General features: G+C 42.2%; 2 protein-coding genes across 2 annotated transcripts; one reads left to right on the top strand and one right to left on the bottom strand.

Annotated features, from left to right (window-relative positions):
• Positions 1 to 72: 72 nt before the first annotated feature.
• On the top strand, positions 73 to 8,096 carry LOC134030952 (testicular acid phosphatase homolog). The gene is made up of 12 exons (XM_062474384.1): positions 73 to 305; positions 634 to 730; positions 998 to 1,093; positions 1,336 to 1,422; positions 3,225 to 3,380; positions 3,745 to 3,843; positions 5,019 to 5,114; positions 5,501 to 5,633; positions 5,846 to 5,928; positions 6,156 to 6,262; positions 6,508 to 6,686; positions 7,370 to 8,096. Exons 1-12 carry the CDS (start codon positions 169 to 171, stop codon positions 7,465 to 7,467), a joined length of 1,368 nt encoding a protein of 455 aa, XP_062330368.1. The 5' UTR covers positions 73 to 168; the 3' UTR covers positions 7,468 to 8,096.
• mybpc2b (myosin binding protein Cb) lies at positions 7,732 to 26,805 on the bottom strand. The gene is made up of 32 exons (XM_062475390.1): positions 26,793 to 26,805; positions 23,988 to 24,005; positions 23,397 to 23,408; positions 23,254 to 23,277; positions 21,623 to 21,646; positions 21,164 to 21,190; positions 18,044 to 18,109; positions 17,731 to 17,879; positions 17,154 to 17,271; positions 16,988 to 17,036; positions 16,584 to 16,643; positions 16,215 to 16,384; positions 15,985 to 16,117; positions 15,202 to 15,326; positions 14,722 to 14,827; positions 14,371 to 14,534; positions 14,094 to 14,259; positions 13,666 to 13,772; positions 13,465 to 13,494; positions 13,230 to 13,372; positions 12,870 to 13,029; positions 12,463 to 12,567; positions 12,112 to 12,300; positions 11,844 to 11,978; positions 11,418 to 11,585; positions 11,094 to 11,182; positions 10,673 to 10,868; positions 10,440 to 10,579; positions 9,221 to 9,380; positions 8,737 to 8,873; positions 8,370 to 8,556; positions 7,732 to 7,864 (listed from the first exon to the last, which is right to left on the bottom strand). Exons 1-32 carry the CDS (start codon positions 26,803 to 26,805, stop codon positions 7,833 to 7,835), a joined length of 3,402 nt encoding a protein of 1,133 aa, XP_062331374.1. The 3' UTR covers positions 7,732 to 7,832.
• Between the last annotated feature and the right edge of the window lie 578 nt (positions 26,806 to 27,383).

Genomic DNA, 27,383 nt, shown 5'->3' with positions numbered 1-27,383 from the left:
GAGGAGGAGGAGGAGGAGGAGGAGGAGAAGGAGGAGAAGGAGGTGGAGGAGGAGGAGGAGGAGGAGGAGAAGGAGGAGGAGACTGTATGGGGTTTAAGCCTGCCACAGAGAAGACCTAGAGGAGGGCTTAGAAAATATATAAAGGTCAGGAAGGTGATGTAGAAAGCAATGGTTCCTTTAGTGGAACATGCACTAAATGTTAACTCAGCTTTTGTTTATAGAGATGAGTTTCACTGCAAGTCCTTTTTCATTTCTAGTTTTATCCTACAAATCCACTGCACTGGATACATCTTTGGTGTGTTAAGGTAAGATAATATGCAGTACCTGTGATAGGTCACACCTAACATTCCTCTTTCGGATTGGATCAACATTAATTTGCAGGTGTATTTGTCATTATTGAAACGATTTATGGTCCTGATTAGGTACTAATCTAAGTACCAAGTACTTTTCTGAAGGCAGGTCTATTTTTGCGTCAGACAGCTTGCTGAAAGGCAGTGATGGCCTGTTATGTGGAGGTTAATGATCCCAGGTTACCATGACGCAACAAATGCCCACTGCACTATCTGCACAATGCTTTGGATAGAAGCATCTGTAATAAATGTAAATGTATTCTCTTACTTCCTTTGTCAAAAGAGAAGACGAGAGGATGTGGATGTTCCAGAAGCTTTTTATGCTTCTTCTTTCTGGCATCGTCGGTACTGAATGTCGCACCCAGAAATTTATCGTGGCCGTAAGTTTGTGGACTCAACCTTTTGATTTGAAGGTCACACAGAATCTCTTGTGTAATTATACGCTGTAATAGTTGCACGCGGTTAGCAGTACCTGTGTGACTACAATGTTGTTCCTACAGTACAGGGGTTGATCCTTCCCTGCATGTGAGATGCTTTCTTTTAGACACTATTATCAACGTGTCGAACAACAATGTCACACGGTCAGCGTCATGACTGAGCTGGCTTCAGTGCTCATGACGTAATGCCACCTTTGTGACTTGTATAAGGTTTTCCGCCACGGCGATCGATCGCCCATTGAGACTTATCCCACGGACCCTCACGGAGAGGAAGTCTGGGCCCAGGGCTTCGGACAGCTGACTGAGGTACTGCCCCCTACTGGAGGAGAAAAACACTGACACACTAACATGGAATGTAATAGCTATCTCATGTATCATGAGTTATTGATTCATTTAATACTCAGCGTCAGTTCCAATGTGAGAAGGATTTATCTGAAAGAAAGAGGATTTATACAAGAAAATGCATCAGTTTTTTATCAATGAATAGAACCACAAAATCATGTTGGTCATTTATTTAGACAAAGCTTGTTTCCCATATTTCCCCTCAGCTCGGGATGAGGCAACAGTTTGACCTGGGCAGGTTTCTGAAGAAGCGCTATGCGCACTTCCTCAGCAAGGACTATAACAGCAAAGAGGTGAGCTCAAAACTGGCCATTTATGTCGTGAGAGCACTCCAGAATAAACATTCAATGACTATATATAGAAGAATATTTCTGTGTGTGTGTGCGTGCGCAGGCATGTGTGCGTGTTTTTGTGTCAACATTTTGTGTGGGTAAACGTCTGAAATGGTGTAGGTTAAGGAACATGACTCAAGTTGATGTCACACAGAAACGTAATATGATGTAACATGTGGGATCATCTTGCCTGTGGGCCAATCTACATCTCTCTGCATGTTAGCTCCCTGTGCCCCAAGGCTATCCACTTCATCCTGTTTCTACCAACATCTGATTTCTGCTTTCCCTTCCTGTCTCTTTCTATCTGTTTCTCTCCCTCGGCTCTTTCTCCCACTCTTGCCCTCTCTTCTCCTCCTCTTCTCCACGGGCTCCTTTTCTTCCTCTCTCCCTCTGCATCCCTCCATCCTCCGTGCCCCCCCCCCCCCTCCATCTACTATTAAGTAATATGCAATTACCACTGCAATAACAACTTTCGTCATTCCCTGTTGCTAATGATCTGTGTTCTGCAGAAGCCTCAGCGCGCACACATTGTACCTTCCTCTGGCTTGTCACCTCTTTCAAACTGTCAACATCCCAGACACCTCCCGTGTTGTCAAGGTTGATTTAATAGTGTGAAAACGCGACTTTAGGAACAAAAAAAACAAGAAGAAGAGACAACTGTCAGATACGATTGAGGCACAATGTCAACTGTCTGCCACATTGCCACACGACTTTGACTTTGGTAGAAGGGGCAATATACAGTTGGTATTATCCAGAGATATAGGCCCGACATTGACTTTTCCAAGAACCCTTTAAAAAGGTGAACATGTTCCTACATATCTTGTGAAGGAGTTTTGTTCAGAAGGATTTAGATCAAAAATAGTGTCTTTGGAGACTATTGGAGAATATCTTTCAGCTCAAGATGGCTTGATGTTTATTCAGCACGGCAGCAGCAATACACGTAGACACAAAAAGCAATTAAATATGTGAGCACTTTGTATTATATAGCATAAATGATAAATATCTCCCGCCCTGCCTGATAATTTCACAACCTTCTAGAAGGTCCCCTCTTCCCACGCTTTTGGCCAAGGCCAACCTATCTTCGATAAAGCCAACATGCGTGCGCACTCCCTATCTCTAAAGTCTCCTTAAAACCTCTCTCTATGTTACAGTTCCTCATCAGACCCCCAGTTGACCCCTAATCCCTTAATGAGACCTCCATCTGTATCTCCTCACTTCCCTGGTTAGGTCAGGTTGACCTGCCACTCTCCAGGACCTAGATCCTGGAATAAGGGGTACTTGAGCCACAAGACCTTCAATTAGGAGTTTCCCCAGCTGCTAACCCTTGTCACCTCCCTTTCTTACTGTCCTAGAGTCCTGTTTACTAACTCCTAAAACCATAACAGCCTCATACTTTCCCATAATGCTGACTCACCCTGGCCCCTCTTTCTCCTTCGAGAATATTCTATCTTCCTCTGGCACCATATCTGCTGTTGTCCTCTTCCCAACCTTCCGGAATTCCAGCTTCCACATTCCTTACTGAGACTAGTTCAAGACATAACCCTAACCCTCTGCTGTGCAGATCACACAGCTCAGACTTAGGCCTTTCTCTCTCACCCCTGAGTACCAAACATATGCCTGCCACCCTGCCCAATAATCAATAAACCACGACACTTGCTAACCCTGGAATCTCACACAGAACTCACACACAAGGAAAAAGCTTGTATAAAAAATGCATTATTCTAGAATTGTAACTCTGTATTTCTATGGTGTCTTCCCGCCAGATGTACGTGCGGAGTACAGACTATGACCGTACCCTGATGAGTGCCCAGGCCAACCTGGCTGGCATGTTCCCCCCTAACACACGCGCCCCTCCCATCATGCCCCAGTTACCATGGCGGCCCATCCCAGTGCACACCATGCCCAGAGCCCAAGACAAGGTGGGCAGATACACACAGACACACACTCACAGACACACACACACTCACAGACACACACACTCACGCGAGTGGCAGGCCTTCACCCATCTGTGCATGCAGAGTAAGTATATAGCTAACACGAGTTCAGCACTTTAGTCTTGAGGTCTCTCTGCTGTCACAACATGCTTCTGCTCAGTGACTGTAATTCTGTATGCATGTCCTACAGCAAATGAACATGTCTGGGAGTAGGTGGGGATAACTAGCAACAAGCCCTGAGGATTAATAAATTATATCTATGCTAATAGTTCCCTTAGCAAGAGCGTTAGTGTATTTGACAGTTAAATTAAATACATACAATGAAAAGTGTTGGTTTTTATTTCACTAGCTGTTGAAATCTCCAAGCAAACACTGTCCCAGGTTCAGAGACCTGATGACTGATGTCTCTGACAGCAAACCCTACCAGACGTTCCTCAAGACCCATGAGGTATGCACAAGAAGTAATCCCCTAAGATTACGTTACAATTTAACCTCCAGTATTTAGCCTTCAGTACTTTAAACCCATGATAAACAAACTATGCATGACTGGTCATTTTGAAATGATCTCATAGTGAAAGCACAACACCTGAGTTGACTGCACAAACAGAAAACTAATTTTCTTCACAATCATGTACTGCATTCATCATATTGACTTGATTTTGTGTTACGGTAAATTGTTTTTCAGGCTCAAATTCCTGATTCCCCATCCTTACGTTTGCTTCTGTTGTTGTTTTCAATTGTTACCAAAACAAAAAGTGAATTGTGCTTCATGCAGTCGGATGTTGGTTCGTTTTGAGACCTTGTTAGCTATTTCCATGACTTCATATGCCCGGCTGTGATGTTCTGTGTCACAGTTGCTTTGTCGTCTCCAAAAAGCCGCTCTGTGCAATTTCTCTCACATTCTCATAGCTGTTAATTAATGTCAGGATTGAATTAGATCAAGAATTACAATGAAAAGATTTTAATTAAACTGAGTCCCATCGTGCTTCGTATTAAAGAGGCTTCTGGAATTGTTGGACCCCCCTTTCCTGAGTTCATCCGCCCCCTGGTGGAAGATTGTGATACAACATGCAGAATGCAGCAAGCAAAATGGTGCCTCTCACTTTGTGTATTCCATAGCCAGCTCTTGCTTCAGAGCAGAAAGACCCAGAGTTTGGTTGGCGTGTCAGAAATTTTCAGCCATGAAACAGGGATGTCAAATACTGGCGACAGCTATCATGTCCAGATGTGAACAAAGTTTCGAAACCTTCTTCCGAAAATATTTTACAATCTTTTTCTTTTCTTTTTTGCAACCTGACGACAGCTATCAAAATGTGTGACCTCTTGTGCCCAGGTCCAGTTGTTGACCAGATTGGTGATTGTCTTTTGTTTATACATTGACCTGTCTGGACAGATGAGTCACCTGAGATAGTTTGGTTGGTGTCAGACATTAGGCATTTAACATGGAGGTCACATTCTGACGACAGAGAACAAGTTCAGATGTGTAAAAAATATATTTAAACCTTTTGAAACGTTTTTGTTTTCCTCTTTCTTTCTTTTTCTTTTTCTTTTTTTTTTACCTTTCAAAACTTTTTTCAACCTAACGACAGCTCTCAAAAATGTTCAACCTATTGTAACCCTCAGAACTTCATCCAGAAACTTGCAAACTACACTGGCTATCCTGTGTCCAAATTGGTGGGCAGAAAAGTCTGGAGAGTCTTTGATACTCTCACATGCCAGGTTTGCAAACCATACACACACCCACACACCCACACACATACACACACACACACACACACATACACACACACACACACACACACACACAAGTGCATGCACATCAACACCCTGTTTACACCACAACAGAACATATTGAAATGCTAATTGAGCTATGTTGTATGAAGGTGAACGAGGGGCCAGATTTAGTAAGCTCATACAAAACGAGCATCTGTTATTTTCAGAAAAGGGGCTATAAATAGAGGTACTAATGACATACAGAAACCACAAAATGCAATAATCACAACCATTGGCGCACTGTATCATGTGACTCATTGTGCTAGATTAAATCATTCAGTTGGCTCAATTTTATAAATGATTATTATTGAATATGATATTGTTCCTTACAGAAGATCCACAACCTGACCCTTCCTGGCTGGGCCACACAGGAAGTGTTGCAGACCCTGAAGGAAATGTCATCCTTTGAGGTCACATACAGCATGCTCATTCACAAGAGAAAGGAGAAGGCAAGGCTTTCAGGAGGTCAGAGTTCGACCCCGACAAGTCCAGACCTTCATTTGGTTGTTTTGAAATCATGTTATGATGTTAATGTTAGCTTGTGACTACTGGCTCAGACTGTGCTTACGCTGCGTGAAGGTTGGGTATTGTGTGCACTGTGAACTGGTTTTGGCTGGTTGTTCCTGCTATTTGTCATGTCATGTTATTTATTTGCTTTGTTGCACTTTGTTTAAAAGGGGTCCTTATAAATGCCATCCTAAGAAATTTCTATAAGGCAATGGAGGAAGGGAGCAGCCTCAAATTCATCATGTATTCTGCAGTAAGATGAACATATCTGTTGTACCACATATAGCTCTGGAAAGACCACTGCACCTTTTTCTTTCATAAAAAAAATGGGAGAAATAGCATTTAGAAACGTGTGCATATTCTAGATTTTATCCATGTTTATTTTCCAAGATTGATTTAAATCAATTTTCTTGTCAGTGAATTAACAAATGTAAACGTTAAAAAGGCCATCCTTGTTTATCTTGTGTGTGATGTCTGTAGCACGACTCCACCCTCATCACCCTGCAAGCTGCACTAGAAATCTACAACGGCCTGTTTCCTCCCTACGCTGCCTGTCAACTCTTTGAGTTCTATCAGGAGCATGATGGGTAATGTAGTTCTACCTCTGTGGTTCCCACACCTCTCGTATTCAGTAAACATTACAGCAGTTTTCTCAGTTGATACCAAAACTATTTTCTTTAAGTCACTAAGTTTTACAATTAAATCCTACCCTTGCAGTATGTACAGTTTATGTTGCTGGTAGTAAGTTACGCAAGATGTAATATCGGCTAAACTGACTTAATGCCCATGGAATGTTTCTGAATGTGATCAGGCCTGCCTCATTACATTCTAGATCATATTCCCTGGATTTTTACTACCGCAATGACTCATCCCATGACCCGTACCCGACCCCCGTGCCTGGTTGCCAGATGAACCCCTGCCCTTTGACCCTGTTCACCGAGGCGGTTAAGGACGTCATGACGGATGACTGGGAGTCTGAGTGTGGTCTTCTGGAGTCGTGGTCAAAGACAGGTTGGGCAACTTAGTCTAGCTGTGTTGTTCCTGTTGTGGTAGTGGATGAGCCTGGAAAAGTAACTGCCTATCCTGGTTAACCAAACATACTATATCCCTATGCTCCAGTTATCTTCCTTTTACTGTTTTAGCAGATTCTTTGTTTTCAAAGTGACTTACAAATATTGCATGTGCATGTTATGAAAGCTATATGAGCTGGACCAATTGAGGATGGATAACAGGCTGGGCTGCGTTTCCCGAAAGCGCCGTAAGCCTAAATTGATCGTAGAATCCATAATATGACGAATCTTAGTTTTACGGGCCGTTCCCAAAGACACCGTAGCTAAAGTATCTCTTTAAAATTCGTAGCTCTTGAAAGCGCATAGATTAGCCTACTCCTTACGAGCATATTTGGGAAACGCACGTAAGAAATATCGATGGTTTCGTTATTTTGCTCGATCGTTGCTACGATCCATCGTTATCGGGAAACGCAGCCCAGGGCAGTTGTGCCTGATGTACTTATCTTTATCTTCCTCATTACCCCTGACTCTCACTTCCCTCTCTCTCCCTCTCTCTCTCTCTCTCTCTCTCTCTCTCTCTCTCTCTCTCTCTCTCTCTCTCTCTCTCTCTCTCTCTCTCTCTCTTTCTCTCTCGCTCTCCCTCTTTCTGTCTATGTCTCTCTCTCTCTCCCTCTCTCTTCTCAGGGATCATTGCAGCACTTGCAGTTGCAGTGGCAGTCCTGGCAGTGGCGCTGTTGATCAGTACAGGACTATTAATCCACAAGAGAGGACACTTACTCTAGAGAGGTGTAGGACGTGATCCTCCATGCTCGTGGTGTGAATGACTGTGGAGATTCGGTAGTACACTGGATGTGCTGATGTAGCGCTGTATTCCTTTATTCCTTTTTTCTTATCTTATTTTATCTTATAACGTTTTAGGGCATCATTTATGTGTTTTTGGTATCAATGAGTATGCTCTACTTTCACTACACTACTTTCTATTTAATGCAAATGTTTTTTTTTTCATTTATAAAGTTTTATATAATTGTGATAAAACAGGATGCATAAACACTTCAAGTATGTTTTATTGATGAAGACACATATGTATTTTGTCCAGAGCTACCGTCATTGTGATTTGGTTCATGTAATTTTTATATTTTTATTCTTCTCAGTCTTTCTCCGTCTTTTCAACTGGGACAGCTGGGAAGAGAAGTAAGGAATAAGAAGTTACATGAAATAAAACCCAGTTGCGCCTCTGTGTTCCAGCATTTTATACATTTAAGTACTATATCTTTAATCATTTTATTTTATAACCAAATCAACTGACTTGTCTTTTTACCAATGAATACTACACACTGACCTTGAAGCCTAGATGGATATCTATTGTATTTAATATCCCTAAGTGTGTTTCATTTCATTTAATAAATCAATCATTTAAGTGTGTCTTTTTCAATACATCAAATCACAGGCTGTTCCCTCTCACCCTCTCTGTCTCTGTCTCTGTCTCTGTCTCTGTCTCTCTCTCTCTCTCTCTCTCTCTCTCTCTCTCTCTCTCTCTCTCTCTCTCTCTCTCTCTCTCTCTCTCTCTCTTTCTTTCTCTCTCTCACACACACACACACACACATACACTTACACACACTCACTACTGTATATTTATCTCTGTCTATCTCTCTCTCTTTCCTCCCTCCTTCCCCGTTCTCCATACCTCGTATCTCCAGCTTACACTCCACTTCATCTTCTCCAAGGTCATTCACCGCCTTGCACGAGTACTTCCCCCCGTCATACAGGCCAGGCTTACGGATGTTCAGGGTCAGCACCCCCTGGTTGTTCTGCATCAGGAACTTCGGGTCGTCTCCCAGGATCATCCTGTTCCTCATCCAGACGATTTTAGGCTGGAAGGGAACCACACCAGAATCACACAGTTAGGCGTTTAGGTATTTCATACGATCATTCTGTAAGTGGGTCTTGTTAAATCTGAGATCTGGGTAGTTGTAGAACACAATGTTCTCTTTAATGCAATATTCATGAAGAGGAAATCTTCCTTCCAGAGCTTTGGCGGTCCCTGCCTGTACCTTAGGGAATCCTCGTACAGAACAGCTGATGGCAGTGCTATAGCCTGCCACTACAGATCTATCCTGCAGGGGCTGTGTGAACTTAGGACAGGCGTTCATGTCCTTCTCCTTGAAAGGAGCCCGGTTGCAGTCCAGTCCTGGGCAGAGGGGAAAACACACCTAGATATAACATTCTAATCATCACTGATTGGTTAACAATGCATATGAGGAAATCTGAACTACAGACAAAGATTAAGGTCGACAGACTCCGCCTTCAGTTATAATCATGGTATGGCCTAGATTCGTTTACTGTACGTAAAACGAAAACTATGCCTAAGCATAGTGTACAGACTCATGCATGTACAGTGTTTTAAACTGCCACATTCATACGTATCATAGACACGCACACAGACACACACAGACACACAGACACACACAGACACACAGACACACACAGACACACAGACACACACAGACACACACAGACACACAGACACACACAGACCTATCTTGGGTATGGCAGCTGTGTTCTTGCTGAAACATGGCTCTTCGCTCAGGCCACAGAGGTTCTCACTGTAGACACGGAAGGTGTACTCATTCCCCATCACCAGGTCTGAGGCTGTACAGTTTGGTCTTCTGTTGTGATCGTAGACAGTGAACCACTCCTAGAGAAGACCAAGACACAGACAAGGAGAGAAGCAGAGGAAGACAGAGAGAGAGAGTGAGAGAGTGTGAGAGAGAGAAAGGGAGAGAGAGAGAGAGTGAGGGAGAGGGAGAAAGGGAGATTGAGTGTGAGAGAGAGTGAGAAAGGGAGAGAGAGAGAGAGAGTGTGAGGGAGATAGAAGGGGAGATAGAGAGAGAGAGAGAGAGAGAGAGTGAGGGAGATAGAAGGGGAGATAGAGAGAGAGAGACTGTGAGGGAGAGAGATGATGACAAAGCTGTCTGTCTGTTGCTTTATCTCTGTTCCTCAACATAATTTATTTTGTCAAGAGAGGTCTGTCATGAGAGTTTAAGTACTTATCTCCAATTGTATAGCCAAGGACAGAAAATTAAAGGGAAGAAGAGAAAGGGAGAGAGATAATGCGAGAGAGAGACAGCTACAAAGAGAAGGAAGGAAAACTGGAATCAGATGTTGGTAAGAACAGGGTGATGTGAATAGCCTCGGGCATAGGGAGCTGACATGCAGAGAGATGTAGATTGGCCCACAGGAAAGATGATCCCACATGTTAAATGTACATCATATTATGTGTCTGTGTGACATCATCACACACGTACAATGCTTTGATTGCTCTAAATGGACTGGAAAATATACAAAGCCTGACAAAATGTGCAACATTAGAATTAGACAGAACTGAACCAGAGAGGAAACGAAGACCACATTAGGGAGTCAGGTGGCTGAGCGGTTAGGGAGTCGGGCTAGTAATCTTAAGTTTACCGGTTCGATTCCTGGCTGTGCCAAATGACGTTGTGTTCTTGGGCAAGGCACTTCACCCTACTTGCCTCGGGGGGAATGTCTCTGTACTTACTGTAAGTCGCTCTGGATGAGAGCGTCTGCTAAAATGACTAAATATTAGAATCAGATCATGCCATGGAGTGTCTTTCTGCAGGACTACATTTTTCCCGTACTGGTCTCTCAACCTTGTACTGTATATAAAACAAGCTAGGCATCCTGGGTAATGAAGTTGTCTTGCCCCTCTGCCCCTGTGTACTGTACCATCTCATACCATGGTTTTCTTGTCTGCCTTCTGTATGGTGTAGCCCGTGATGTCACAGTTGCCATCATCTTTGGGTGGCTTCCACTCTAGCGCTGCGTTGAAGCCCCAAACCTCTGCCACATTCACTCCTACAGGAGGTCCTGGCTTGTCTGATTGGAGAGAAACACACAGTGGTTGGCTGCAAGTATCTCTGAAACCACCGTCACAAACAAAACGAAAAGTCCTCTCGTTCAATTCCTTACCCACGATACGAATTTCGAAAGAGGCCCTGTCCTCCATGTTCTCAATCTGTAGGACCAGCTCGTATTTGCCAGAGTGCTCTCTCTCCGCAGAGCGAATGAAGAGGATGCTATCTACGTTTGAGTTGAGGACACCCACCTTCTTCGCGTCGACAAGTTCCCCATCCTTGTACCAAGTCGCAACTGGACGTGGCTTACCCTGTCAGACACGAAAACCATGCTCTGATTACATGCAGAAAACGGACAGTCTTGTTTTTGTCTTGTTTTGCACTGATGTCTTTTTTTACATAGGTGATACTGCATATAGCTATTCCTGTTGAGCTCATGATTACTGTGCCAAGTCCACGATATTGACATAGTGTTGCACTGAGTGACTAGAGCCAACTTTTCTATGACGGTCAGTGGGTTTGTTCAAACAACCAACCTGGAAGGGGATGGTCAGATTAATCTTTTCCCCGACTTTCCTGATGTACTTCTGTCTCAGATCCCGAGGGAGACGGATCTTGGGCAACTCTGGAGGAAGGAGAAGGATGGCTTTCAGAGAAACACAAGCTCAAAAAAAACAAAAGTTGACACATTTCTGTCATGAGACAGACTAGTCACATACTATATTTAGAATGTCTAAATGTATTAATTTCTGCAGATCATATTTTTACATGTAGGGTAAGTTTAAACAAGGTCAGGTCTGTTGGATGCTTGGGGAGATGGTTGTGTAGACTCACACACACACACACACACACACACTTACCCATGATCTCGCGGATGGTGACAGACTGGGCAAGCAATGCAGGGGGACTGACTCCTGCAATGTTCTTGGCCATAACTCTAAAGTTGATCTTCTCCCCTGTAGGAAGGTCACGCACCACGTAGCCCTGTCTCTCACACAGTTCCTTGTTCACCTGCACCCACTCAGTACCTGCAGCCAACATAAACAAGACGCCCCGTGGAGAAATGTGCTTCGACACAGATGCTTCGGTTTGTCCCTCAGGCTTTAGAATTTGTATTTATTTAATCGTCTTATGAATATATATATATGCATAATATATATTTATGGAATTATGCAATACTCAACACATGATCTCGAATCAAACTGAACCCTATTCGTTTGACAGCTGAGTGATTGTAATTTTCATACATATTCGACAGTGTTATATATGTAGTCTTTCACCCTCACCTCCGTCTTTGCAGTACTCAATAATGTAGCCGTCCAGGCCTCCCGCTCCAATCTTCTCCGGGGCCAGCCACTTGAGGGTGCATGTGGTGTCTGTCACATCGTGGACCATGAGGCGTACGGGTTCACTGGTCGGGGCTGGGATGGAGAGAGAAGGTTGGTAAGCAGGGGTGTGTGAGCATGGGAGGAAGGAGACGTTTTAACAAGATAACACAAGAGTGGTGAAGAAATTAATGCTGTGGGTCAGGATGTAGTGAAAGTTGCTTTTCACCGATGGGCATGAAGGGTTTGGAGTTGAGGCTGGGGGGGGAGAGGCCGATGCCGTTGACGGCAAACACCCTCATCTCGTAGAGCACGCCCTCGATCATCCTCTTAGCCTCGTAGGTGGTCGACTCGTACACGTCGAAGTTGAGCTTTGTCCATCTGGAAGATCCCTTCTTCTTTCTCTCCATTAGATAACCTGAGTGAGGGAGAATGAGAGAGGGGATTGGAGAAGAGAAAAAGAGAAAGGCATGTTTTAAAACGATGCTTGTTGCCATCGAAGAACGTCCAGGCATGTGTGAATGCTGATGGGTCGTTTGAAAAGCGGAATGATGTCATGCGCTTCCTGTTCGCTATGTACCTTTGATTGGTGCACCACCGTCAAACTTGGGTGGGTCCCAGACAATAGTGGCACAGTCCTCTCCCACCGCGATACACTTGACATTCTCTGGTTCATCTGGCACATCTAGAAGAGGGAGGGGTTTAAGCCGTCAGTCAAAGCTCATGTGACTATGGATATTCTTGAGATTTAGTTTTCCGCAGTGTCCATCATAGTTCGGTGATCGATACAGACATTTACATTTAGTCATTTAGCAGACGCTCTTATCCAGAGCGACTTACAGTAAGTACAGGGACATTCCCCCCGAAGCAAGTAGGGTGAAGTGCCTTGCCCAAGGACACAACCTCATTTTGCACAGCCGGGAATCGAACGGGCAACCTTCAGATTACTAGCCCGATTCCCTAACCGCTCAGCCCAGACAGACTTACCAACAATCTTGACAAACAGGATAGCTTTGTCCTCTCCCGCAGGGTTGGTGACGGTGATGCTGTAGTTGCCTTCATCCGCCCTTTCCGCCCCCTCTATGACGAAGCAGCTCAGGTCCTTCCTGGCCTCAACCCTCATACGCCCCTCGACGTCCGTGATTGGCTGAGAGACAGGAAGTCAAAACAACTTCCGGGTCAAAATAGTCCTACGAGACCCTTGTGTGGCGTATCGCATATTTTCTTCCAAACACAGGTGCAGATGGATTTGATTTGACAGTGTTTGTTTTCATGGTTTCACAGCTTGGCCACGTAAGGGTCTAACGTTACAGACTACTCCCTGATTGGCTGAGTTCCTGCCCTCACCTTATCTCCCTTCATCCAGACCACGGTAGGTGCAGGCTCTCCACTGATCTCCACATCCAGGCGGAGCTTATTTCCGGCCACCACGATGATGGTGTTTTGGGACACCATGTTCCCTGTGGTGTCCAGGTGGATCTTGGGAGGGTCTGTATGACACACACACACAAAATCAATGTATAATTCATAAACAGCCGTGCTATTGTGATATAAAAATACACAGGTCTATGTTTTAACCGACCTTGGCGAGGGACATAGTCGATCTTGATTTCTGTACAGAAAAAGAGAATGTATCAGTCGTGGCACAATGCATGTCAATTTGACAGAAGTTGAAATCAAAGGTATTATTTGTTCAATGCACAGTACATATCCTCTTTACTAACTCCCCTCTAGGAGGTAAAAAGTTTTGCAAAGAATCTCGTTTCGTCTTTGTTTCTCTCACCCAAGAAGTTGAGTTTGGCTGAGAGAGAGAGGGCGTAGCCGTCTGGGATAAAGGTGTAGTCTCCAGCATCCTCCGGCTTCACCTCATCAATGGTCAGTCGATGCATCCTGAAACACACGAACATGTGATCCAGTACAGGAAACAGGAAACAGGAAACACTTCAACAGTTTAATGAGATGTACTTCTAATATGGTTTCAGGCTGGTTCTGTGGGTGGAAACACAGAGTATGATGGTTGACATTTGTATAGATGTGCTATTTCTGTACAGTGGTGTTACTTATATATTAATGAATTCAATGAAAATTAATGAACAAAAAAAGAAAAGTTGAATATTGACTAACCCTTGAGGGAGCTCTTTCTACATCTGTGCTCCAGAACCTGTTCTGTACCTGCATTGGCCTCGGTCAGCCTCCACCCCTGTCTCTCACCTGCCAATGTGAGTCATTTTGATGCGGTCGCTGGGCAGAACCTCCACACCATCCTTAAACCACTTCCCAGTCACCTTCTCGTCCGACACCTCACACTTGAACATGGCTTGATCTGCGGCCCTCACGGTCAGGTCAGCGATGCTCTGCAACACCTCCAGTTCCTTCTCTGGGAGACGCAACCGCAGACGGGGGAAGTGAGGGAGGGACAATTCTAGACGCGATGGGGGTATTTCAATCCCTACCTCTAACAGTTCAATCCTGACAAAATAGATGGTACCTTCCACTTCCAGCTCTCCTTTGGTGTGCCCCCCGTTTGTCCAGGCATGGTACATTCCGATGTCGTCCAGGGTGGCCTCCTGGATGATAAGACAGTGCTTCTTCCCATCCTTCTTAAAGCGGAACTTCTGTGAATCCCTCGAGAGTTCCTGATCTTCATAAGCCCTGAGGAGAGAACAGAACTAATCCCAGCTTTGTGTACACGTTTTCGACCCCTGAGATAAACTGGACATGCTAACCAGTGAGGACAAAAATGCCTTTCACCACACGCGTAGCCCCGATACGAAGTTACAAATGCCATGACTAAAATCACTGTTGACTTTCTGCTACACAGTCAGTATGGTGTACTAACCACATGACATGGGCTCCCTCTTCAGACACCTCGATCTCAAACTCCACCCTCTCTCCCACGACGACGTGATAGTCATCCATCAGCTTGATGATTTTTATTGGGGGTTCTGAAGAAGACAACAATAATCGACTTCAGATCACGAGCTTCATGTTTCATCTCTTATTACTCTGCGATCATTACAGTACGTTTGTTCATGCCAAGTATTCTGTGCGATATTGTCTGATATAACACTGCTCCTAGACTAAGTACAATGCGGGTATCGTTCAGTGGTCGAGCATTTGACAGTAAATCAAGAGATCACAGGTTCAAATCCCCTCACACATCAACTTTGACAAAAGTGTCTATTAAATTGAATACATGACATTGCAGTGTATGGCTAGATGAATAACATACCAAACACATTGCACAATTCTCAACGAGTAGGAATGCCAAACAGTTCTTAATAATAGGGATGTGAAAGAATGAGAGCGGCTTCCCTACCCTTGACAAACACTTCTGTGAAACACTTTTCATTCTCTACCACACACTCGTATGCGGCATCATCAGCCAGGGAAGTCTTGTTGATGGTGAGTGTTCTGACGTTACCCACGCACTCAATGATATACCTGTTAACCAGACAGAGAGACAGGAGAGTTCGGCATGACAGAGAAAAGGGCCTATTATGTGACACTCTCACTAGCAATGGAGTAGAGATGTCGACGTCTGTGTGACGGGATCTCTCATTTTGTTCATCCTAGCAGTGCTGAAGATAGCGCTCGAGATCAAAATGCTTCATGAAGCAGCTACTGTACCAAAAGGAAAACAAGAGGATCTCCTATGAAACTTTGAGACATGTAACTGATATCAGTCTTCATCCACGAGTTATTGCATAGTCAGGCAGGACTCGCCACCATGTTGATCTCTCAGAGGGCCTTATCATGACTCCCTATAAATAAAATGTGTTGATGGCAGCGCCATTGGAATATATGGTGTTGTGGTACAGATAATTTTAGAGAGCTATTTTCCAGCGCAATAGGAATCTCCTTGCCTCTGTCACCAAATAGTCCACAGTGAATTAGATAGGGGTCACAGACCAATCAATCTATTTCATCTTGTAATTTGCTATGGTGCAGACAGGTGATACATATAAGACTTTATATGTCAGGAGCTGGTCCTGCGAAAGCCAAAAATAGACTTAGAAGTAAAGGTAGCTTTCAAAATGTTCTGCCAATTAATACAAGTTTGTCTTGAATTGACGTTTGATGAGAGTGATTGAGTGCATACTTGGCAGAGGGTTTAATCTCCTGGCCATTTTTCAACCATTTGACCTGGGCATTGGGGTCAACCACCTCCACAGACAGAACGATCTTCTTTCCTTTCTCACAAGAGTAGGCGGATTCCAGTTTCTTCAGGAAAGCTTAGGGTAAGATGAAATAAGATTATATTTATTTTTGCAACAACCAGGAAAAATGTCAAACCAACTGCATTTCGTCCTCTCCTCTCCCGTGTCTTACCATCACTGTGCTTGGGTTCCACTGTCTTCATCTTCTTCAAACGTTTGAGCATGCCCCTAAGGTCTGTGATGCCATATTCAAAGGCTATCTTCTCGTACTCGCTGGGATGGGCAGTCTTAAGAATTTCCCACACATCCTTCTCTTCTATAGCCGGCTGAGGCTTCTTCTTCCTACCGGTGATGAAGAGAGGGTGTAGAAGAAAAGAAAGAATTCAAAAAGTCAGGTTACACGGTTGGTATCTAAATGATTTTGTATCCGTCTTGTCTAAAAAGTTTATGAAAACCATAAAATCCACATGATAGGAAAGGAAATAACGTCTTGAATTTGACTGTGGTCTATACTTATTCTGCACAAAGTAAAACGATTCACTTTTTGGTGGCTTTTAACAAGGCGCTGAAGTCCAGGTCTCCATCATCCTCTCCAGCACCTCTGAGAATGAAAACAGTATCCTTGTCACCCTGGATCAGGCAGATCAAGTGTGTTGCAGGGCCACAAAAAGCAATCAAACTCAGACCTCCTTCTTGGACATGCTGAAAGACATAGTGAGCCACACGCACTTGGAAGGCTACATCATCGTTACACACGTACACACACACAGGGACGAGCGTGCAAACGGGCACATGACACGTACATAAAAACACACATCTTGCAGAAACACACATACACAAACTTCCACTCATGTAAGTCGGTTAAAACATGCAAACACGCACACACACACCACACACACACAAAAACCTTCAGAGGGCTGTCACTTGAAGCCCTCGCACACTTACGATCTTTTAAAAGCCGACAGAATGTCTGTCTCCTCCTCTTTTGCAGTAGCTGCAACAGAGGATACATGTCATGGGTTGAATACACACACACACACACACATAGGCAGGTCGTCCAACTGTTCTCTCAAAGGGGACTTAACAGCATATTAGGTTCTCTCCAACTCACCCTCCACAGTGATCTCAAATGTGCTGCTGTCACATTTGTCTTTGGAGATCACTTCACACCTGTATCCACCAGCATCACCTGCTACTACTTTGATGATCTTCATCTCATAGGTGTAGATCTGTAGAGGGGTCAGGGTACTTAAAACACTGTGTGTCTATGTGTGTGTGCGTGTGCGAGTGTGTGATAAAGATTTGAGTAAACATGATCTGCACTCATCATCCTTCTATGGTGATTTTTTCGGCTCAAGTTTTATTAGAATTCGAGCAGCCTGAATTTTGTTATGTTTCAATTAATGAGATTTGATTTTTTTGGGGGGGGAGGATCTGAATTTTACTATTTGAATGAGTAACCTCAATTTGCAAACCTTGAATATTTTGAAGCGATTTTTTTTACACTGAAATAAATTCATATTTCAAAGAGGCGATTTCAAAACCAACTAATTCAGTGGCGTTTAAATGTCAATATTAAGTATTCAATGCCTTCATTCAAAATTCAAAACATGATGTCACTGATTTGCTTCCATACCTTCCATCCAACACACACACACACACACACACACACACACACACACACACACCTTGGTGTTTCTATCATAAGTCTCCTTAAACTGCAGGTGTTTCCCGGCCTTGCTGCACAGATCCAACCACTTCCCCTTCAGCCACTTGATGGTTGGCTTTCTCGTCAGTTTGGATGAGTCCACTTTGGCAATGAATATAATGTCCTTCCCTGTAAAACAGCACCAGCACTCAGAGAGCCACACTTTGATAGCCGCACACCTGAACACCAACAAACTATAGATTCAAAATGTCACCAATGGCGAGCCAATTTTGACTGCATTTGATTTTAGTTGTGGTATGTGTCTGGCCCGGGGCAGAGCATGTGATTCTGACCTGCCACAGCGGTGGCTGTCTCAGGCTTCTCCACAAACAGTCCGCTCAGCTCCGTCTTCTCCGGCTCTGCGTGACGGCAGACACAACTGAGGACACGCTCTCAAACGTCAACACATGCAAACGTACACATGCCACAAACGTACAGCGAGTGTGATGCACTTGAAAATACTTAATCAGAGAATTCCGAGTGTCTCTGTATCCTGTCGCCATAACAACCGAAGGCTCCGTGCACACAGACAGTAAATGAACGGGACAAAAATTATAAATACACAATATACAATGAGCTGTGTATGCAAACAGTTTCAAGAACAACGTCAGCGGGTGGTCCACACTGCAACTTACAGTTTACAAAACATCTAAAGCAAGATCCGGAAATGTGTACTGTAGATACTTATAAAACACACAAAATAAACACGCATGATAAACACTGCAGTGGTTGGCACCACAACACTGAATAGAACAGGTTCAAAGTGCTCACAAACATACACACCCACGAACAACTACAGTATGTGGGAACATTCACAAAAGCATTCTGTGGAACAACTGAAACCAACAGCAAAAGTTGGGATCAACAGGTGCGAATAAACCATGACAACCAGGGATAGACTATGTGCCTCACCAGGTTGCGGTTCTGGTGCTGGGGTTTCTGAAAACCAGTCAAATGGTTACTCTGACATGGTTTCCTTTCACAAACCAGGCAGTAATGCCATTGACCTCATAATAATTTCTTATAATCACCATGCATTTGATATCAGAGTTATTCTACGTGAACTGTAAAATGGAAGGAAGTAACTTAAACATTCAGATGTTTTCATCTGCAGCTTCAGGGGCTAAATTCTCTGCACTTCCTAATTAAAATAACCAAGAACAATCTTTGATTTTGACTGTTGTCTTTCACCTTCTTTGATTTTGACTGTTGTCAGTCTTGTATGCATACCACTTTCCCTGCACGTGGGTTCACCATTTATCTGTGCAGCTGTCGAAGCCCTATATGGCCAGGCCAGAGATGTGCATGGGTGCGTGGGTCAAGAGGTATATAGGGCCTATGGCAGGAGACAGGGATCCTACCTTTAAAAATGCACTGAAGGGCCTATAGTTGGAGAGGGTCAAGCGACCTACATCTTTAGGTCAAGAGATGCACATGACCTTATGTCCAGAAAGGGTGCTCCTAGTTTAAGCTACATGCACTGTAGGGGTCCACGTCTTTAGGCAATTGAGGGCCTAGGTCTGTTCCCTATATGGGAGAAAGCTGACAAAAGAATTATATACTGTGTGTGTGTGTCTGTGATGCAACTGTTTTGCCCTTTACTGTACAGTTTTACTGACTTCCATATACAATTGGGGGCTTTTGAACTTAAAGCTCCAGAGAGACTCAACAGTAAACCCTTATGCCTTTGATGTGGTCATTTCTTCTGATCTGATGTTACTTGTCTCTACTCTCAGCTGATTGGCTAATGAACAAATACATCTAGAACTTAGGGAGTCAGATGGCTGAGCGGTTAGGGAATCAGGCTAGTAATCAGAAGGTTGCCAGATCAATTCCCGGCCGTGCAAAAATGACGTTGTGTCCTTGGGCAAGGCACTTCACCCTACTTGCCTCGGGGGAATGTCCCTGCACTTACTGTAAGTCGCTCTGGATAAGAGCGTCTGCTAAATGTAAATGTAAATCTAGAACTTAGACTGAAGTCCCACTGTTATTGGAGACAGACCTCTCTTTCTCCGTCACACTCAGACAAAAAGTTTTTGTTCTCACCTTCCACTTGCCGGAGTCTCTGCCGTCTCTGATTAGGATGATCAATGATATCGAAGACTTAATATTCATATTCATAAAAAAATATCAGGTATAGAAATGTTTTGCAAATGATGTTCTCACCTGTGGTTGCAGGAGTTTCTGAGCTCTCTGTTCAAACCAACACATGACACATGTGACTGGTCTTTAGACACAGCACAACATGCACAGTATGCTATCCCTGCTATGAACATTGGCAGGAAGCAGAATTAAACTAAATATATTTCAATCAATAACCTAGATTCAAGGCAAGCCTAGAGACACAACCTATGACTGACAACCTGGCACAGCAATATCATACTGTAATTCTGACATCTGTACCAATCCAAAACAGCCATCATGTCCAAGATCAAAGCATATCTCCCCTTTCAAATAAAACTGCGCAAAGTACTGCTCCAAATTATAAGAATCTACACAGCATGGAAACCCCGTTCATTGACTCAGTAGGTCCCATCAAACAAACCAAAGCAAAATTCTCCAACAAAACAAAGCCACCAATCAGGGCACATAACACAAAACGAAAGTCACGTCAATCAGATTAACAAAACAAACTCAAGCAATTTCAATTTCCGATTTCAAGTAAAAGTAAGCAGGAAATGATTCTTCTCATAATGTTCCTATGACCTATTTCACTATAATTAGATACATCCTCTTTCAGTACTCCCTGTATATTCATTCAGTTTAGCACCATCAAAATTGTGGTATAAACATCAAACGTTACAATAGACATATTGCTTCTTTGGGCTTCTAGAGGGGCTTCTTTGAGGAAGCAGTTTAACCAACATAAGTGTTGTTTACTGTGATGGGATCCTGGTGTATGCAGACAGAATCGTGGGCGTTTACTGTATATTAAGCTCATGAGGGATGTTCAGAGACTAAGAAAGGATCATGCAACAAGCTCCAAGATAATTTCACACATCATTCTGACTGTAAGTCATTTCCTTGGGTGTTGGCACACCAAAACAGCACTGCATGACATAGTTACAATCAACATAGTGCACACATTAACAACAGGCAAATGAAACTGAATGGTTACTACAGCACAGTTTCTGAAAACATAATCAATCTTATCCAAACCGAAGCAGTATGATTTATTGTATTTCTCATGCGTCTGCTATACACAAACAAACACTTACAGTGTTGTACAGATATACATACAGTAATTTCAGAACAAAATAAACCAACACAGAAAAGGAAACAGGTGATATGAATACATGCACTGTGCTGTGTGCTGCATGTATTCAAGGACAACATACTGTTGTCAGGTAGGAACACACAGTTCAAACATAACACAATGTACATTCCCATAAAATTAATTCTGTTACGCTTACCCTCCTCTGCTACTGGTTTAGGCGCCGCTAAAACACATATGTTACACACAGTGTACATTAAATATATATATATACAGTATATATATATATATATATATCGTACTAGTGTTTCTTTTTTTTTTACAACACACAAATATCCCTTTCCGTTTCACACACGTTATTTAACATTTTACTGTACATAGGCCATATTGTTCAGGACAATATGATAAACATTTGTATGCATATACTCACAAATGTAACATACAAATATACTATAATACAGCATATACACTCAGAAACATATTTAGGCTCTACTGAGTAAAGGACAATATGTTTATGTAAGTTGAACTCGATACAGTGATTGGTTTGATCATAGTAGTTATGAAAGTAGGTGAGTGAATGTTACATCACATGCAGAGTAATGCATACTGTACAAGAACATATACAGTATACAGGGTTGTAGATAAAACTGTCCCTTACCATCTTCTGCAGATGATTCGTCTCCTATGGAAAAAAAACATTACTCTGACAGGTTTAAATATCGTATATGAGACGTGGGCCAATTTCAGATGTGACTAGATAATTGCATTAACAAATGTGTCATGGTTTTTTATTTAAGTGAGTGCACATTTCTTAAAATAAATTACACTTTCTGGTATTTGTTCATAAAAAAAAAAGAAGTCAAATGTTGAAACTGCCTTACAGGAAGCAATTTTCACAAAATATATCCATGCATTCAAACATCAGGGATATAGCACACACACACATGTTAACTCTTATTGTTTCCGACACAAAAAAAAACAAGCCTTAATTTGAACACTGACCAGGCTACTCTTCATTATTGTGCATTTGTGCATGGAAACACACATACAGATAACAGAACATAATAAACAAGTAGATTCAACAGACAATAGGCAAGGCCAGATCTATCTGGGCATGTGCCCAGGGTCCTTTGGGCATAGAGGGGCCCTCCGTGATCTGAGAATTGTCTCTTTTTTGTGTGTGTGTGGGGGGGGGGCCTACATAAAAAAAGGCTTCCTTGGCCCTCGATCTTGATGATTAACCAATTAGAATAAAATATATTTTTTTTTTTACAAAAAATGAAGTATCATGATGGGGGGTCATGAGCTTCAGTGCCCAGGGACCCTTTGGGGTACTAATCTGCCCTTGACAATAGGCACACTATCCATTAAACGAACTTTCACACCTTTGGTACCATGCAAACGCAGGACGTCAGCAGTAATTTTTACTGCTTATTACTTCTTTTTTTTACAAACAAACAGTGCAACTGAAATTATTAATCTCTGCACACACACAAACTGCAGCCTACAGAGAACAATTCACCTTAGACCAAAGAGCCTTCTGACTTAGGTTAAAAAATCTATTACTATGTTCATCCTCAATTGGTAAGGAATAAAACAATGCATTTACAAACTAGACTCCGGTCACCCAAAATATAAGGTTTTCACAATGTTTACATTTGGCTTAACATTAACATTTGAGCAAATTAACATATATCAAAGGAAAATGTATGTCACACCTTTTTTTGGTTTAAATAATGCATCTATAACTTAAGTAAATAATTCGGGTTACATGGCCATTTCCGAGGTCCTTCACATTTGTGACATAAGTAGAAAACCAAGGATGGCGTCTTAACTGGACATCAGTGTCCTCTGTGGTGGACATCAATTCATGGTTGGGTCTCAGGAAGACAAAACTAGTACTGTGTTTGGTTACACTTTATCTGTTTTATGCTCAAACCTCACACACTTTAGAGCAACAGTTTTAAAGACAAACGTTGTTTTACATTCTACACACACTGTTTGGTTGCATGGAATCACAGCACTTTATCACATCATATGCATGTTGGTTTCCCTTACCACCTTCAGCAGGGCCTTCTGCAGGGCCTTCTGCAGGGCCTTCCTCAGTTACAGGGGCTGATTTGACCAGTTATATTGTCATCAATATGCATTGACACACACATTGGGTATAATCACACATACAGTTCATTGGGTACAGTCAGTGACACATGGACTGTGTACAATGACATGTAAACACGTATACTTCAGATGCAACAGTGTCACAGCAGTTTACATGGTGCACGGTCTTACCCTCTGCAGATGGTGGTTCTTCTACTAGGGCAGAAGCGTTTCATTTTCAACAATTGCAAGCAATTTTAGCCAATGTCCACACAGACAAAAACTTAAACGGTCCTGCCTCATTTTATGAGCACACACATGTATTTATTTGTTACCTGTGGCAGGAGCTGTAACACACAAAAAAAGCAGAAAAAAGTGGGATCAGTTGTAAAACATTTACATTTAAGGACAGACAAGTGAATGGAAGAGAGCAAGCAGATGCACCCCCTGAAAGACCACATTGAGATATTAGTAGACATTAGTGCATTATGACCATAGATTCATTTAAGAGCAAAATAAGAGCACAAATAAATGTGTTGAGTTTTTGTTCAGTATGCCAATTAAGCCAAAAATATACGTGAAAATACTGACTTACATATGACTGGTAGGACTACACGTGTTTCTATAGATTGTTTCTATAGATTGTTTCTATTGGGATGTTTTTTGTGCACCATATACATATACGTAAACAGAAAACTCACAATACAGCGTTATAATACATTCAAAATGGCAAAGCTGTGTGAGGACTCACCCTCTGCGTGGGCTGCCTGTTCTGCTGCATGGCATGGGCAGGTGATGCAGAGATGGAGACAGCCATAAGGTAACAAAAACATACAGGGAGAATGTTTTAGCAGCATTAGGACGTTTAGGAGTAGGAAACACAAAAAGTAGTCTACATTTACGGTCATGTACTTTGGGGAACTTACCCTCCACCTCTGGTGGCACTGCAATGCAGAAACACATATATAGTTTCAGACATATGCAAAGACACGTTTATGAGACACCTCAGTTTTAGCTCACATCTGTGATGAGTTCTATAATACCTCAGTAGAAGCATGTCATCAAACTTTGTATACATGTCAAGTGTCTGTTTTAACTGGAGTACACATACATATTTGTGCTTGCTTAGCTGTCTGTTGCAATAGGTAAGATATCTGTTATTTCTTATATGTTTATTGGATTTCATATCTTATTTCACTGTGTGGATCACTGCTTTATGATGTAATTCTAGAACTCAAACAGCCAAGCAAGAGGACTTTAAAGCACCATTTAAAATCGTCACCTGTAAAATATAAGAGACCGTAAAATAAGGAACGGAACACATCCTTCTTGAAAACAATCTAATGCCCTAAAGTGACCGAAACCTTTCTCAGATTACCGTTAATGTCACGAACGGCCTTCAGTAGCTACGTATGACTCAGCTTATTTGGATGGATATTTGTTGGCCAAGGAGGTCAGAGAATGTTGGTCTTTGGTCTGAGGTTAGGAGGAACTGACAGTGACCAGGGGGAGTCAGAAAGCTGGTTGAAGAACACGCTTCTCTGAAATAGCTGTATCAAAAGTATCATATAGCAAAGTCTCTGAGAGCTTCTGTGGGCTGGGCTGCATTTCCACAACCTCTTGCCAAAGGCCAAAGATGGTGTTGTGTGATCTCACTGAAGCCCTGCCAGGCCTGCCAGTCACCCTGGACTGTCCCGGGTTGCTCTGATTAGGCCAGCGTGACCTCTGATACTGATCTTTCAACCTCAAGTCAAATTTTAAGGAACATGCTCACTTATTTATGAATTTGCTTACATTCAACTGTAGCTACATTTATAAACGGTTTAGCACAAAAATAATAAAATAGGCTACGTTAAAATGTTGTTTTCCTAAGTCTCCTTTTACTTAATTCTTCCACAAAATCTTGTAAGAACCTTTTAGGACAAAGAACCTGTGAAAGGATTGTAATTGACTGTCAAAGCAGGGAGGGAGTCAGGTGGCTGAGCGGTGAGGGAATCTGGCTAGTAATCCGAAGGTTGCCAGTTCGATTCCCGGTCATGCCAACTGACGTTGTGTCCTTGGGCAAGGCACTTCACCCTACTTGCCTCGGGGAATGTCCCTGTACTTACTGTAAGTCGCTCTGGATAAGAGCGTCTGCTAAATGACTAAATGTAAAATGTAAATGTCAAAGCAACGACTATGGTGCAGAAGCACTGGATAAAATGTGAGAAGACTTGACTTAAGACATGCCACTTTGAGAAGAGATTGCCACTAGAGTGTAAATCTGCAAAACACTTTTCAGTCTGCCAGTAGTATCCAGTGCATTTGTAAAACTAAGTCCAGTTAAGTGCGCAGTAGGCTACAGTGGAGGTTATAGAATGGTCTTGATAGAATGTGGTTCTGAACTGAGTTCTATTCTCTCAATCTGATTGAAGCTCTTTCATTGATTGATACTTTCTTGATATCTGGAAAGGTGAGTACTTTAACTGCCAACATCGAAATATTATATAATATATTATATAATATATTATAATAATATAATATTTAAATATCGAATTTTTTTTCTTCTGCTTTTTGTGGTGTAATACAATAGCTTTTATAAACTATTAAGTGTTAGAAATACACATTACGTTACCGGTTTGGCCTTAATACTCATCACTTAGGAGCTCAAGTATGCATAGCCAAAGTAAACAGATGGAAACAGTCAACAAGTTGAAGGAATAATTTACTGGCAGTTTATCGTCGAGACAGGTCCCCATGACTAGACCTAACCCTCGTTAAACATATACGACCGGCTAGCTCTAGTGACAGCCATGCGCCCCTGAAGCTGACATAGGAACACAAGGAAGTCACTGAAGATGTGTTTATCTGTCTTAGACTTCAACTTGCATAGAATAGAAAAGAATTTGAATAGAACAAAAAAAAGGAATTGAATAAATTATTAATAATATTACTTCCAAACTGTTCCAAATCACCCTCTTTTAATATTTGATCCTCACCAATTAAGATCCTTAGGCTATTAAGATTTAATGAATACAATATGAATCACGTCACTTGTCAGTAAATGTACAGGATGTGGAAGGAGTGGTTATTCACACTGAATGAAATTCATTTAAATGTGTGCATACGGAAGAAACAGGTGTATCTAGTTGCATGACAGCTATCTTTAGCTCAAGGCATGTGAGCTTGATGTCATTCACTATGGTCATTTACAGAAACTAATACAGGACACATGGTCCGTTTCACACATGACTACATCTGGAGGAACAGTTACGCCTATGGCAAATGTTTTATTTGACAGCTTTGACGATATAATTTACTGATATCAGTCATATTGTTTACTTAAAGCAGTTTTTTTCTAGAGAGCTCAAGATACAGTATTACTGAATGTCAAAGTCCAATGTTAAAGGAGGTCACGGGTGGGGAACTAGACAGCATTGTTTAGAGAACTCTAGAAAGAAAAACAAAAAAATTAAAGAAAGAGGCAGATCTGTATGACACATGAATGAAGCATTTCCAGCCTTAGAATCAAATCTCAGGAACTCTTTTGAGTTTCAGTGGATTTGTTTCGCTGAGGATCAAAAAACTACTGTCATTTTGGGGAAATTAACAGGGATGAAAAGAGGGTGTCTGATGGACACCCTCGGAAACATGAAAGACAAATCAGAGCACTTAATATGCCACTTCAAAGTTTTGTCCAAGTGCAATGATGAAAGGAATTATGGCCAGTGCCAGTGCCTCTCCTCCCTTACCCTCCCCTACCATCCCTTACCCCCTTCCTGTATTTCCTTTTAAACACCGGTATTCAACGGCTGTCATGCCTTTTGGACTGACAACAGGAGGATGACGAAAGAGTGAGTTAAAAAGCAAGACTAAATTGGAAAGAGAGTCTTCTTTTTGCGTTTTTGAAAATTTACTAATGATAAATAATTTTATCATTAGTAAATAATGATAAAAATATAATCTTGCGAAATGGATGTGATAAATCTTCATGTGGTAGGATCTTATTAAGGCAGAATAAGAAATCTAGAGTGAAAGGTTAGAAGTTAAGTTGGGCTATTTATAAAATAACATGAAAGAGGAGAGCTATAAAAGATATCAACATTAATAACTCAGAAATGATAGAACATTTGTCATGGTATAGTCTACCAAACTGTGGAAAATTAAAACATATAAAAATACAAAAAATACATGTTATCTGAAGAACATATTTTGTAGACACATACTTTGCGAGAACACTTGGCAAACACATATCAATAAAACGAGGCAACAGTAGATTGCATTTCATCCAGTGGATTGTAAAATCATGATACGAACTGTCAATGTCATTGCACTTAGAGTCA

This window comes from Osmerus eperlanus, chromosome 12 (genome assembly GCF_963692335.1).
Source record: "Osmerus eperlanus chromosome 12, fOsmEpe2.1, whole genome shotgun sequence".
In the NCBI taxonomy this organism is placed as follows: Eukaryota; Metazoa; Chordata; class Actinopteri; order Osmeriformes; family Osmeridae; genus Osmerus; species Osmerus eperlanus.
The sequence above is the reverse complement of the archived record's forward strand: the minus strand, read 5'-3'. Positions and strand labels throughout refer to the sequence as shown.

Excerpts from the sequence above, each read along its gene's own strand:
- LOC134030952 (XM_062474384.1), top strand. The coding sequence starts at position 169 with ATGGTTCCTTTAGTGGAACATGCACTAAATGTTAACTCAGCTTTTGTT. Across the intron at positions 306-633 it reads TACATCTTTGGTGTGTTAAG|AGAAGACGAGAGGATGTGGA; the intron begins GTAAGATAATAT and ends CTTTGTCAAAAG. Across the intron at positions 6,263-6,507 it reads TTCTATCAGGAGCATGATGG|ATCATATTCCCTGGATTTTT; the intron begins GTAATGTAGTTC and ends ATTACATTCTAG.
- mybpc2b (XM_062475390.1), bottom strand. Across the intron at positions 21,191-21,622 it reads CGAATCATCTGCAGAAGATG|CGGCGCCTAAACCAGTAGCA; the intron begins GTAAGGGACAGT and ends TATGTGTTTTAG. Across the intron at positions 16,118-16,214 it reads GGAACCCAAGCACAGTGATG|CTTTCCTGAAGAAACTGGAA; the intron begins GTAAGACACGGG and ends TCTTACCCTAAG.